This window comes from Penicillium canescens, assembly GCF_028828765.1.
Source record: "Penicillium canescens strain IBT 15451 chromosome Unknown utg000004l_segment0_segment0, whole genome shotgun sequence".
In the NCBI taxonomy this organism is placed as follows: domain Eukaryota; kingdom Fungi; phylum Ascomycota; class Eurotiomycetes; order Eurotiales; family Aspergillaceae; genus Penicillium; species Penicillium canescens.
Genome location: NW_026703966.1, coordinates 788,593 through 800,791, shown reverse-complemented (window position 1 = coordinate 800,791; position 12,199 = coordinate 788,593). Strand labels below are relative to the sequence as shown.

General features: G+C 45.2%; 4 protein-coding genes across 4 annotated transcripts; 3 read left to right on the top strand and 1 right to left on the bottom strand.

The window, feature by feature from the left end:
* Positions 1-6,322: 6,322 nt before the first annotated feature.
* Positions 6,323-7,024, top strand: N7446_005646 (uncharacterized protein; the record flags this gene model as incomplete). Its single annotated transcript, XM_058514394.1, has 2 exons — positions 6,323-6,341; positions 6,567-7,024. The coding sequence occupies 2 exons, from the start codon at positions 6,323-6,325 to the stop codon at positions 7,022-7,024; spliced, it is 477 nt and encodes a 158-aa protein (XP_058371572.1).
* A 138-nt stretch (positions 7,025-7,162) lies between these two features.
* On the top strand, positions 7,163-7,516 carry N7446_005645 (uncharacterized protein; the record flags this gene model as incomplete). Its single annotated transcript, XM_058514393.1, has 1 exon — positions 7,163-7,516. One exon carries the CDS (start codon positions 7,163-7,165, stop codon positions 7,514-7,516), a length of 354 nt encoding a protein of 117 aa, XP_058371571.1.
* Positions 7,517-7,908: 392 nt separating this feature from the next.
* N7446_005644 (uncharacterized protein) lies at positions 7,909-8,430 on the bottom strand (the record flags this gene model as incomplete). The annotated part of the gene is made up of 1 exon (XM_058514392.1): positions 7,909-8,430. One exon carries the CDS (start codon positions 8,428-8,430, stop codon positions 7,909-7,911), a length of 522 nt encoding a protein of 173 aa, XP_058371570.1.
* A 1,082-nt stretch (positions 8,431-9,512) lies between these two features.
* N7446_005643 (uncharacterized protein) lies at positions 9,513-10,477 on the top strand (the record flags this gene model as incomplete). Its single annotated transcript, XM_058514391.1, has 2 exons — positions 9,513-9,554; positions 9,725-10,477. 2 exons carry the CDS (start codon positions 9,513-9,515, stop codon positions 10,475-10,477), a joined length of 795 nt encoding a protein of 264 aa, XP_058371569.1.
* Positions 10,478-12,199: the final 1,722 nt, after the last annotated feature.

Sequence of the window (12,199 nt, the reverse complement as noted above, 5' to 3'; positions counted from 1 at the left end):
GCGCTTGTGTTCAATATATATAAAATGTCGCGTATTTTGCATACAAGTTCCCGGATCTTTTTGGAGCATCAATCTTGCAAGTATAGTAAGAGTGTCAATTTCTCGCTTCTCTCTGACATTTGGGGGCTCACTCTGTTCATTACTTGCTTGGCAAAATGATGGTTTACGTGAGATCATGAAACTCCTTATTGTTGCTTGGCGCGAGGGCACCTGAAATTTATATTGACCGATCGAAGTAAGGAACCCATCAAACTCTCCCCAAAATGCCTTGAAGGGTAACACCGTCACGCCAGGTTAAATAAAGTCCGGCGAGTGTGAGATGATATGAATAAAATCATTGGCGAGAGGCTTATTTTCCCCCGCATGGCATTTCCATGGGTCTCCTGACCTTAATGCTATTTAGGTTAATCAGAGTTAGTCAAAAGTCTGCACGAACATCATTTTTACTACTTATGTAGCTATACGTACTTGATTTCCTATGCCGGGTGGGGCTTTCCTATCTTAGCTGCCGCCGCTTTTATGAGGGCACTCAGAGTCAGGCTCACTGAGTAGATTTCAGTCCGGGCTCAGGCTCACTGAGCTGCTCAGACTAGTCACGTGATTAGTCAGTGAGGTCCAATGAACGCTCAGTGAGCGCTCAGTGAGTCTGATTGGATGCTCACTGATCGCTCACTGATTACTCAGAGACCGCTTAGAGTCATCTATTGAGCACCCAGTCTACACTCAGACCATACCCAAAGTAGCAAGCACTTTGCCCCACAATACTATTTACTCTGCGACTACTTTTTGATGGCCCTCAATTTCCATCATGCTCCTCCTGTTTCTGGGGTTGCACGGTCTTCCAGTCTCATTACCCTCAAAAATAGCGCACTCAGCCATGATGACGCAAAACTAGAGGCACAGAGTCCACCTATCACGGCGAGGTGCTAGAGAAGAGACTTGGGTCATATCAAATTACTGAATTATAAATTAGGACTATTTTCTTGCTTCAATCCTCCAAAATAGCTTTCTCAGTTTTCTACCTCGTCCTTTCAGATTCTCTGACTTTTTCTTGCATTACGTGGGAAATTAAACTGGCTATAGGTAGAAAACAGTTCTTTGCTTAACAAGATGAGATCGCCAAAGAAAAGCCTAACAATCGACTACAAAAGAGCGGCTATGTTTTTGGCGCCTATGTAGATAAGGACGCTATCCGAGAGAAAGATAAAAGGGTGCCTAAGACCAAGAGGATGTACTACGGCGCTGTTAATCTTTGGATGAAGTGAGTTGATATGTAGTTGTACTCGAAAAATACCGGGACAATAAGTTACTGACTGGTGCAGGTTCGTTAGACTGTATAGGATCGAGGGCTACAAACCGGGGCTAGGCTGTGCGATCCTAGACTATACACTTATCAAAGAGTTTCTTCGATGGTACAGTCACTTCGCGCGTAGGACAAAAAGTAAAAATAGACGACCAGTGATGACATCGGTTCTCAATTACGCAGAAAGACTATTTAGAGGATTTGAAGAAAAAATGTAAATCAAGATTGTGTTAGAAGACAGGAAAGAGATATCTAGTGTAAGCCATCGTTTGGATTTTATTTTTTGTGTTATAGAAGCCGAGCTAATTGTGACACAGTGGATAAAGAGAACATTGACAGAAAATGAAAAAACCATTAAGAACGTCGAGGATCTAGACCACAGCTTTACGAAGAAGGACTTTCTCCGAATGATATCCTCTATATGGCAAGCGGATCATCGCATTTTTATGCCCGGGTTGCTTAAGGCTATTATGACGTTAGCGCTTCAATTGTACCTCTTCACCGGAGCAAGGATTAGGGCATTCATACCGGCCTATAAGGACAGAGATAAGAGAGGCCTAAGATATAAGGTAGGAAACTACTATTCGGGGGTGTGCGTGGCTAATTTTCTATTCAAGCACATCGATCTAGTCTTGTTTCTATCTTCTACGGCTCCTTAGAAGGTTGAATGGAAAATTAACCAAGTGTGGCTTAAAGGGAACCGAAACCCAGACTATATAGTGTAAGCAGTCTAAAAAACCTTAAGAAGGTTAGCTTGAATTAAGGGCTTACTCGTTTGACGTATTTTTAGGTTCGGAATCGGTATTCGTGACACCAAGAGACCACAATTCGCCTCTGGTTATATTCTCTTAGCTATTGCCCTCCAGCACGGTGCCCTATATAGCATTGAAACGGTTAAAGACTTTGCCAGGTTCGACCTTTTAAGCGGAGAACCTATCGAATTACGCTGGAAGGAGGAATTTCTAGAAAAGCCGGTTCTCAGAAATGTCACAGCTGATGGCCCGCAAGATGTTCCACTCCACAAAGAACGGTTTTGTGAATTACTGAGAGGAATAGTTACGACCGCTGGATACAACAAGAGTCTTACCATTCATATAATTCGAAAGTATCTCGGAAGCATGGTTAAAGGTAAGGAAAATCAAAGCGCACAAACCGCTAAACGAAACAATTTTGCTGACTTCAGTACAGGAAAACATGGTTCTGCCTTGGTGTCTCAAATATATAGACATAAAGACGCGGGGACATATCCCAAAGAATATCTGTTACACTGCTCTTCGATTGATATAGTCTCGGCCGTTCTCGGAGAAGAAGAGCAGTCGAGTCATATCGAGTACTTCCAAGGCTTTAAGAGGTTTTATGAACGTGGGCTTCTAGGGGAACTGCCGGCTAAAATTGAGGCGAGTATCCTATAGACGCCAGAAGTGGTCGATATTAGACGTCGAATCAAGCAGCTTGAAGCATCACACAGCGACAAAAGTGTTGCAGTTGCCGAGAAGCTGAACTATAGAAAAACCTTGATTCGTCTCCGCCTTGTAGGACTAAAGGAATACTAGAACCGCTAGGTACGAGAGAAACGAGACCAAAGAATCCTTAATAGGGGTAAGGCAGAGCTGGTAATAAGTGACAACGACGTTTCTACGCGGGCTCAATCCTTACTTATGCCCGAACTTGCCTATATTTTAGCTCTTATGTCTTCTGATAGGGAGCTCTCGTTTGATGAAATGCTTCTTTTCGTGGACGACCTAAAAACTTATTGTGAACGCGATATCGGCGTGGCTTATCTACCACGGGAAAGCCCCATCCAAGATCGCTGCCCCGCTAGAGATTGTCTCGAAGAAATCAGATAGTGAGTCGCCCTAAAACATAATGCTGAAATATATGCTGATTTTCCTAGTATGAAAAAGTCTGACAGAAGTGCTCACATTCATAACTATTTTCGACGTGAGATAGCTCTAGATCTTAAAATCTCAGAACAAGAGCTGAAATTCTGTTACGAGTGCATGGAATGGTTTAAATCAAGCCAATAGCGAGCTTATTGCTCTTCTTATATTCAGTCATAGAGGACATAGCATTGTGAAGTGATTGTATACCGAAATATAGTGATCCGGCCTAGATACTACCCCTTTTGCTTGTGGAACATAGACCTCAAAGCAGAAGACCGATTACATCAATGGTCGAAAAGTGGCAATCTAAAGCAGCACATTGAAGAAAAGCATATGCCTAGAAACCAGGGGCCTGGAGCGGAGCCAATTTATGGATGTGGCCAAGCTTTTGCCGATGAGCGTGGCCTTCGACATCATTTGCATAACATCCACAAGCTAAACAAAGCTATTTGGTCAAATCCAAAGCTCCCGAGAAAGAGAAAGCGACCCTATAAGGCAGAAGCGCAAGATTCTTCCATAGAGCGGGCCGACCAGCTTTAGAAGAAACTTCGCTTTTACCGCTACCCACCTCCGCGTCTTGAACATAAGTATTAACTGCTAGAAAACATAGCCATGCCCGTTCCCACATTGCACTCGTTTGTCGAGGAACATCCGGAGCAATTCTTCTATTCAAGTTCTAGTGACGAGTCAACTAAAAGCAGCATAAGCAGCACAGTTGCTTCTTGCTTTTCTCGTTCAAGTTCACCATGCAGTTCGGATCTAACAACTCCCGGATTTAAGGAATTTATTGATCCTCGAATCCTCGAGCCTTATACGATCGATAAGAACTAGGGAACTCAACCTTGTGATCAAGCTTCTATGTAACCAAACCCTCTGCATATACATGACATCAAAAACAAGCTATCTAGGGATGTGACACGCCCACAGCCCCTCGGCCAAAGTTATGCCGTTTAACCCAATCCTTATTCTAAGATTAGTGATCCTCGAATCCTCAATAGCTCTGATCTCCGCGCGGAGGATATAAGCTAGTGTGAGTAGGTTACTTCTTAGCTCAGTTGCTCTCTACGTGCGATGGTAATCAAACCAATGCAATCACTTTACTCTCCCCTAAGCTGTGTGACCAGCGAAGAAAACAAGAAGGAAGACTTACTAAAAGATTCTGGCTCCTTTATATCACACGGCAACGGACGTTCTTCTACAGAGTCTAAGGTTCAAAACCATTCTCCTACCCATCAAGGTTAAACGCTACCTCGTGACACGAATCAGGTCATTAGCCTCCGCAGACCTCTCACTAGGTCCTAGGCAAAACAACAATCGACTCAGCACTATCTAGATCATGTGGACGAAACAAAATCACGAAAGAAGCTCAACGCAAAAGATAAACGAAAGCTGTGTGACTTCAAGAGTCAGAAGATGACCCTAAGGCAAGTTGGACCTTATTTCCTAGATATTGCTACGGTCTCCCTGCGGCAAGCTTAGACGGACATCAGGCTTCCTGACCGACGCACGAGATCAAGGGTGAAGTAAAGCAATAGGTTCATTGTTGGTAGTACTATACTACGTTTTAAATTATATATAGTGTATATTATTTGCTTTTTAGCGTCGCAAATGCAACCAGGTGATACCGGCTTTTTTGTAAGGGTATAGCCCCTCTCGAGCCTACAAGGGATTCTAGCTCTAGGTAAGACCAAGTTTTGTCGGAGTTCCATATCTCTATACACTTGATATTATTGATTCACTCATTCCGTCGATATCTAGTATCAAGAAAATAATATTAAAAGAACACTTTTTAGAACATATACGCCCTCTTTAGTTCTATTTCTCTACCATTATCGTTAGAAAGGATGCGCCCCCAGAAGGTTTAATTTAGAAATCCAAGATGTCGTTACGAGCGAGTAGGTAGTTAACAACTATATATTCTAAGACATAGATTGGCGTAATAGGAAAGAAAGCCTATTACAAGGTCTGGTTAGAGAAATTTGAATACTATTACCAGGGCCTGCACCGCCACATTTGTTTCTATGTAATGTTCTGTAAGTAACGTATTGTAACGTTTTGGTTTCATCTTGTATGATAACGTTACTTATTCAGCATGTAGGTAAGCTAAGGAAAAATGAAAGCAATCAAATAACCACTATGTACGTGTATTCCTCACTATGCGTATTGCGCACTATGCGGGTTGACTACGCGAATTGCTCACTACGCGAATTGCTCACTACGCGAATTGCTCACTACGCGAATTGCTCACTACGCGAATTGCTCACTACGCGAATTGCTCACTACGCGAATTGCTCACTTTCCGAATTGCTCACCATACGGATTGACTATGCCAAAGCTTAGGGTATGTTATTGATGATACGAAAGTAATGCACGGATGTACTATATGCAGTGTACGAAAGAAAATTTCATTTCACGCCTCATTTTCCTAATTGTACGAATTCATGGTTCTCATATATGTTAGACCACGATATACGAATTTTTGGATCAAGAGGCACTTAGCTCTTTCCCAATGGCTCTGAGCACTTTTTACCCACGGACAGGTAGGCACAACTAAATTCCACGGCCAGCTCGGAATTATTTCGCATTAATCTTTGTCAAGATGGGCCAAAAAAATCAAAAAAGAGAATAAAAAGTATCATGGTGACCGCAGTAAAGTGAGCTTCAGGGTATTGAACACCAGTAACGAGTGAATATTGCGTTAGTTAAAGACTATGGTGCTGTGGCACATCTGAATGGATGCCCGGTGTTCTTCATCCTGGCAGCGAAAGATTTAAAGCCTGAACACCTCCCTCGGCTGACCAAAGTAAATGTATGAAAAAGGGATGGTTTCTGATAGGCTATCGACCGTCTAAGCTAAAGCAAGCTTCTACACATTCACACACCTATTCCTCCACATGACTCCCCGGCTGTTGTTTCTGGAGTTAGCCGCCTTGGTCCGTGCCAACCTTCAGATATCGCGACCCACTGAAGATCTTTGTAGCTTGCTCAATAGTTGGGAAAGGTCTAAGGATGTGATGAGCTCAGTGCATTCTTTTTAGGACGGTCATGAGAGATCGCTTTTGCTTTCCGAGAATTGTGCAGACAATCTAGAGACAGCTCTCATGGATTGTGGGTATAAGAACCTAGTAAAGAACCAATGACTAACAGTTGCGAAGGTATGAAGAGCTCAGAATTTCTTTGTAGCGAAGTTTCAATATCGATTAAAAACACAAAACATCCTACGAAAGGGTTTAGGAGTGTGCCTTTAAACCGGAAATCCCACTCTTACCCGGAATCCTTACCCGGCTGCATTTGTCCAGCTCCAGAGTCCTCGTCCAAGTTATCGTTTTCCACAGCTAATACGCTTACGGTAATAAGTCCATCCCCAGTTACTGCAATAGGTTCAAGTGCGAGCACCTCAGAAACATCTTCTTCGCTTACCCCCGTTGGGTCCGACACTCAGAATGTTGTCTACTGGGGTCAGAACCGTGCCAGCGCTGTTAAGAATAATGACTTGTCCACCTACTGCAAGTCAGATTCCGATATAGATATCATTGTATTCGCCTTCTTGAACCAGTATGGAAATGGCCAGACCATTCCATCTGGCTCAATTGGCCAGTCATGCTCCATATCAGCGTCTGGCGAGCCTCGGCAATGTGACACCCTAGCCGCGGCTATCCAGCAATGTCAGTCAAATAGGATTAAGGTGATATTGTCCTTGGGTGGTGCAGTAGGCAACTACTCGCTCTCATCCCAACAAGAAGCAGAGATCATCGGACAGAATCTATGGGAAGCGTATGGCAATACGGACGGAAGCAATATCCCCCGACCCTTCGGTAGCACCTTCGTCAACGGCTAGGACTTCGACCTTAAACGTAATAGTGGCAACCAGTACTATCAGTATCTGATTAGCAAATTACGCTCTAATTTCGCATCTGACTCCTCTAATACTTATTACATAACTGCTGCACCGCAGTGTCCTATCCCAGATCCTAATATGCAAGAGGTCGTCACCGCGGCCCAATTTGACTACTTGTGGGTTCAATTCTATAATAATCCTAGCTGCTCTGTCAACAAGGCAATCAATTACGATCAGTGGGTGTCCAATATCGCGAACACTCCCTCTGTTAATGCCAAGGTCTTTATTGGCGTACCAGCATCTCCGCTTAGAGCCACGGGAACCCAGAGCGGCTCGCAATACTACCTCGCACCGAGCGATCTCGCCTCCCTTGTCAATCAGCATAAGGGCGATACTGCCTTTGGCGGAATCATGATGTGGTCTGCTAGCTTCTCTGATGCAAACATTAATAATGGATGCACCTACGCGCAGGAAGCTAAGCACCATCCTTAGCACTGGCTTGTCTTGTTGAAAAAGCTAATTGTTATGATGCGAAACTGGTGCAGACCAGGAAACAAGCAACATCATCGGAGGTATTTTTTAGCAGTCTTGACAAAGAACTCAAATTGGCTATATGTTCTCTTTGAATCCATGGTTTTCATAAGTTCACATCAAATACTTTCTCTTGTCTCCCTTCGTTTGATCACTTTGTACCGAGGCCCACGTCGAGAAGCGCTTTTGCGCAGGGAGGAAGGAAGTGAAGGGCTGCTGCTCGTCTCCCGAGCCGGTCGAATAGAGCTGGGCTGGCCGCGAAGAAAGGAACCATGATGATAGGCACCCCCGGCTTTGTGGAATCTATAGTAGTATAGCCGCCGAACGAGCGATTCAAATATAAAACTAAGGGACTAATCCTTAAGGCGCTCACCTTCACTTATTGTTCTCCGAGAATCAGCAAGCTCGTGCAGTGCCATCTGGCTCGATTCAAGCTCCTTCATGCAATTGTCTTTATCGGGCCAAGGAGAGAGAAATCGCCAGGGTCTACCGGAGTGCAGGAGTTTGAAGTCATCCTTTGACAGCTCCACGCTGGAGTCACCAACCTTGAGCTGCGCTGGACCCTCATACTGAGGACCTGCAAAGAGAATAAGCTTCGTCCAGGTCACAGGTGGGCCTTCCCTGACGAACGGTGTTGTAGTCGAGAAAAGGCTCTCTAAGTTCTTGCTTAGGCCGATGCTAACTAGATATTCTCCACGGCCAAGGGCAATACTGCCGCCGTCATTGATCACCGACAAATGGTTCCTCAATTCGGTATAGAATTCAGAGACGGAAATATTGGCAAGCCTGAGAGGGTTTAGACCGCTGTCATGAATTTGAGATATGAAGTTGTTTACTATGTTCTCAACAGGTTGGCAGGTTTCACCGGCGGTCATTTCGTTGAAAAGGGTGGTCACTATCTCACAACCGAAGATTGACACCATAAGAATTTGGGGATGTCATAAGCGACCTACGAAATCGGGATAAAGATCTTCCGCATTACCAATCCGCCACAAGTTTAGGCCACTGACAGCCACTATTAGTTGACTAGCTACTCAAGGTGGTGTGTAAAGTAATCTCATAATTTCCCTTTATTTCTTTTTGGCTGAGGCGGGGAATGGGGCGGAGAAGCAGCAAAATGCGGGAAATCAAAAGGCTAGGCACTCGCAATTGAGGTTATTAATTGAGAGAGTAGACGAGACAGACATTTTGGGAACTAGGGACATGGATTATTGCAGATCCAGGTCACAGGAGAAGCCACTTGTGAAATGAAACGAAATTCTTGCGTGGGCCTGGGATATGGTGAATTTTTTAGGTCCTGCGGTAGCTAACCCAATGTCCCCGAACAATTCCAGCCAAGCTAATCTACTGTTGTTGCTAGCCCTAGAGTAACAACAGTCTCAACCTTCTGACCTATTTCGTCGGATCGGAACCACCTTACCCCTTCTTTCCTTCTCTTTGAACCCATGGCGACCGTGTTGATCACCAACGACGCGACGGGATTGGCCACTTCGGGCTATGTGGAGATCTTTGCATATATGTCGTCATATTCAGCTGGCTCTGGCTGCTGGAGAATATGTGGGGAAATGAGCAGGCTGAGCGGTGCCCCATTATATGCGACTACGATTGCTTACCATTCTCTTTACAGTGCTGACCGTTCTCACTGCACTGCGCTACCTTTGCCATGTGCGATGTAGTAAGTCTGATTTTGCTACAGATCATGTGGATAATCATCTTACGCTGCCAGGTCTCGATGTTTCTTGCCATTTTATTAGTGGTTTGGCGGACTGCAGTTGCTGGGCTGGGAGGAGTGTGAACAACAGTCGCCATGGTAGTTGGGGGAGGGTGGGCGTTGGGGAGGAGGTGTTTATTTTTGGATATGGGAAAACTAGGGCGGTCGTAGTGGTTTTGGGGGCCAAGATTATTTGAGAAGCACAAAAAGTCGTTTCAGCTCTCACCGCAATTCGGTTCCCACAAGATGTGCCGGCTTCTCGACCTGCCCCCGGAAATGGTTGTCTGGGTATTTGAATCTCTTGATAATATAGACGACGCCTTGCATCTTGCTCGATGCTGCAAATTTATCCATTCTGTTTTTGACGCGCCGAGCATTCGGTTGAAGATTTTCAGGTCCATAATTGTATGGTCGACCACTTTCATTGACGAACTGCTGACTGTCTGACAATGTAATAGACACACGCCCCACAACATCACTATGATCTTGCCCTCAATCAGTCTATTCACATGTATGGCGACTTCTCATCTGAGTTTTACAGCAAGCCATCTATTCCAGCAAACCCCGAACGCCGCAGATGGTATCTCAACATGCTGAAACCACTGGACTGCGGGGAGGTCATACCCGATGGAGTTGTTTGGGATGTAGTATGCCGATGGCAAGGGCTGCGTCTGCTTTTTGATCTTTACGTTGATACGGCAATAAGGAAATCTTATGTGAAGTCAGTCTTTCCATATTCAACCGGTTTGGGTAAGCCAGACAGAACGGAAGAGTCGGCTAGCGAAGGGGATTTACCGAAGCCTTCCCAGATTCCTAGCCCATGCGCAAATGCAATGATTCCAGAGGACAGAAAGAGCGCCTATGAACGATTCTACAAGGCATTGACCGCACACTGGGTTGCCATTGAAACCCTCTGGAAAGTCAGAACACAGGTGTGGCCAAATGCCCAACAGTTTGATAGCGCATTTGAGTCTGCCGTCGAAATGTGGAGCAATAACCCGGGGAGGCCGCTCAAAGAGAAGATGGACATCATTGAGATAGTTGACTTCATATGGGGCTTTCTCGGACGGAAGGCTTTCCATGTCGCTAGCGTCCCCTCTTGGATTGAAGGTGAAGGTGACCTGGTCAAAGAGCAATATCTCGACCAGAACGAAACCGAAGCCGGGAACTGGGGCTTCTTTGTACGAGGCGTTACAGTATTCAATTCTTGAGACCACCGCAGATCATCGAACTAGTTCTCTCATCTTGGTACTCGTCGGGTTGGAGCCACGATCGACCGGGGTTTATTCGTCATTTGGGGCTTTTCGATACGTGGGAAGGTATACTTGTGGATGCTCAAGACGGTCCATCATGCGATAACTGGGTCCCGTTGAATACCGTGGATGACGACGTGGAAAATTCACTTACCTGCGCTGTTAAAACGGAGGATATTGAGAAGCAATGGGAAAGCTACAGGAATGTTCTGTGGCCATCGAAAATAAGAGGGCATTTGTTTCTTCGACCCACAGCCGAGCGAGAGATTCTGAAAAAAATCACAAGGACAAGGGTTGGTCAATAGAGAAGGTGCCAAAAAAAAGTGGTACTTTTTTGTGATTTCCTGGCTCTCACCCTCCCTTCTTCTCCTCTCTCTCTCTCTCTCTCTCTCTCTCTCTCTCTCTCTCTCTCTCTCTCACACACACACCTATTTCGTGATTGATCCACTCATCTTCATTCACTCATTTTGTACCTATTCCCAACAATTGCCCCACCATACAATATTTTTTTCAATTATTGAGGACGTCAACTCAGCTCTCGAGCACCAGCATCTTGATGAACTTTGCGAAGACAGTGCCTTTGTTATAGTACAGTCGGATGGATGGATGGATGGATGGATGGATGGATGGTTTCATTTACGCTGACCCCTCGCCGAAGTTGTAACCCTGGATTAAGGCACAAGTGTGATAATTGATCTATATGGAGAGATCCAGCTATTTATAGTTGCAGCAGCTCATCTCCCTGCTGCCTCGCGGAGTGTCTGCCTAATAGGCAGCCACTCCTATAGATCTATGTCACGATTTGTCCTGTATCCACCCAATTGGAGATGTAAATGACTCTGTATTTCCATTACCCCTATTTCTCACTATTTATGGGTCCATTCTAGTTACATAAGCTATGCCGACGGATCATCTATCGACCGGTTTCATGCAGTATTCGTAAGGTAATCGCGACAATCTATATGCATCACGTGACCTTGGAGCCAACTGCCGAAGCGATATGCAGCCTACCACAACTATATATCAATGTACGTACATGTGACTTGTATCACTTCTTAAACGAACTTGGAGCCTCGTTGGAGCCTGCCGTGGCCTCGTAGCCGTTGTTTTTGGATTGCTGCCCTCATGGCGCGCGGCTTTGGAACCGTTGTGATGCTTCTGCAAAGTCCAAGACGGCCTCCACCGTCTTGGCTCGCGGAGCAGTGTCACTCTCTCGAAGTCTTCCCAGCAGGGTTGATATGTTATTGAATGCGTCCCCGACCTTCTCCCGGAGTTTTCGGCGTAGATGTCTTAGCTCGGGGCAGTCCAGGAGGACGTGGGTCACACTTTCCTGCCCGCCGCAGACACACAATTTATAGTACAGTCGTTCTCAACATCGGCTTGACCGATAAACACTTAATAACTCTTTTATGGCTTCACTGCCAAGGCCTTAGCGTAGAATAATTATTCGACAGGCCGCATCAATTTGAGGGGCACAGTATTACTGTACCGCCTTGTTTCTGTAAACATGTATTCCATTAATACGATTTCTGCCAAAGCCATGCTGTCCGCCTTTACCGGTGCCACGTTGTCTCTTTCATCTCACCATCCTCGCAACGAGACAAAGCATAGGCACAATAGCTCCGACCTTGATAGTATCCTCTCAAAATTTTATCTGAGAGTTTATCCCAGGTACTGTCT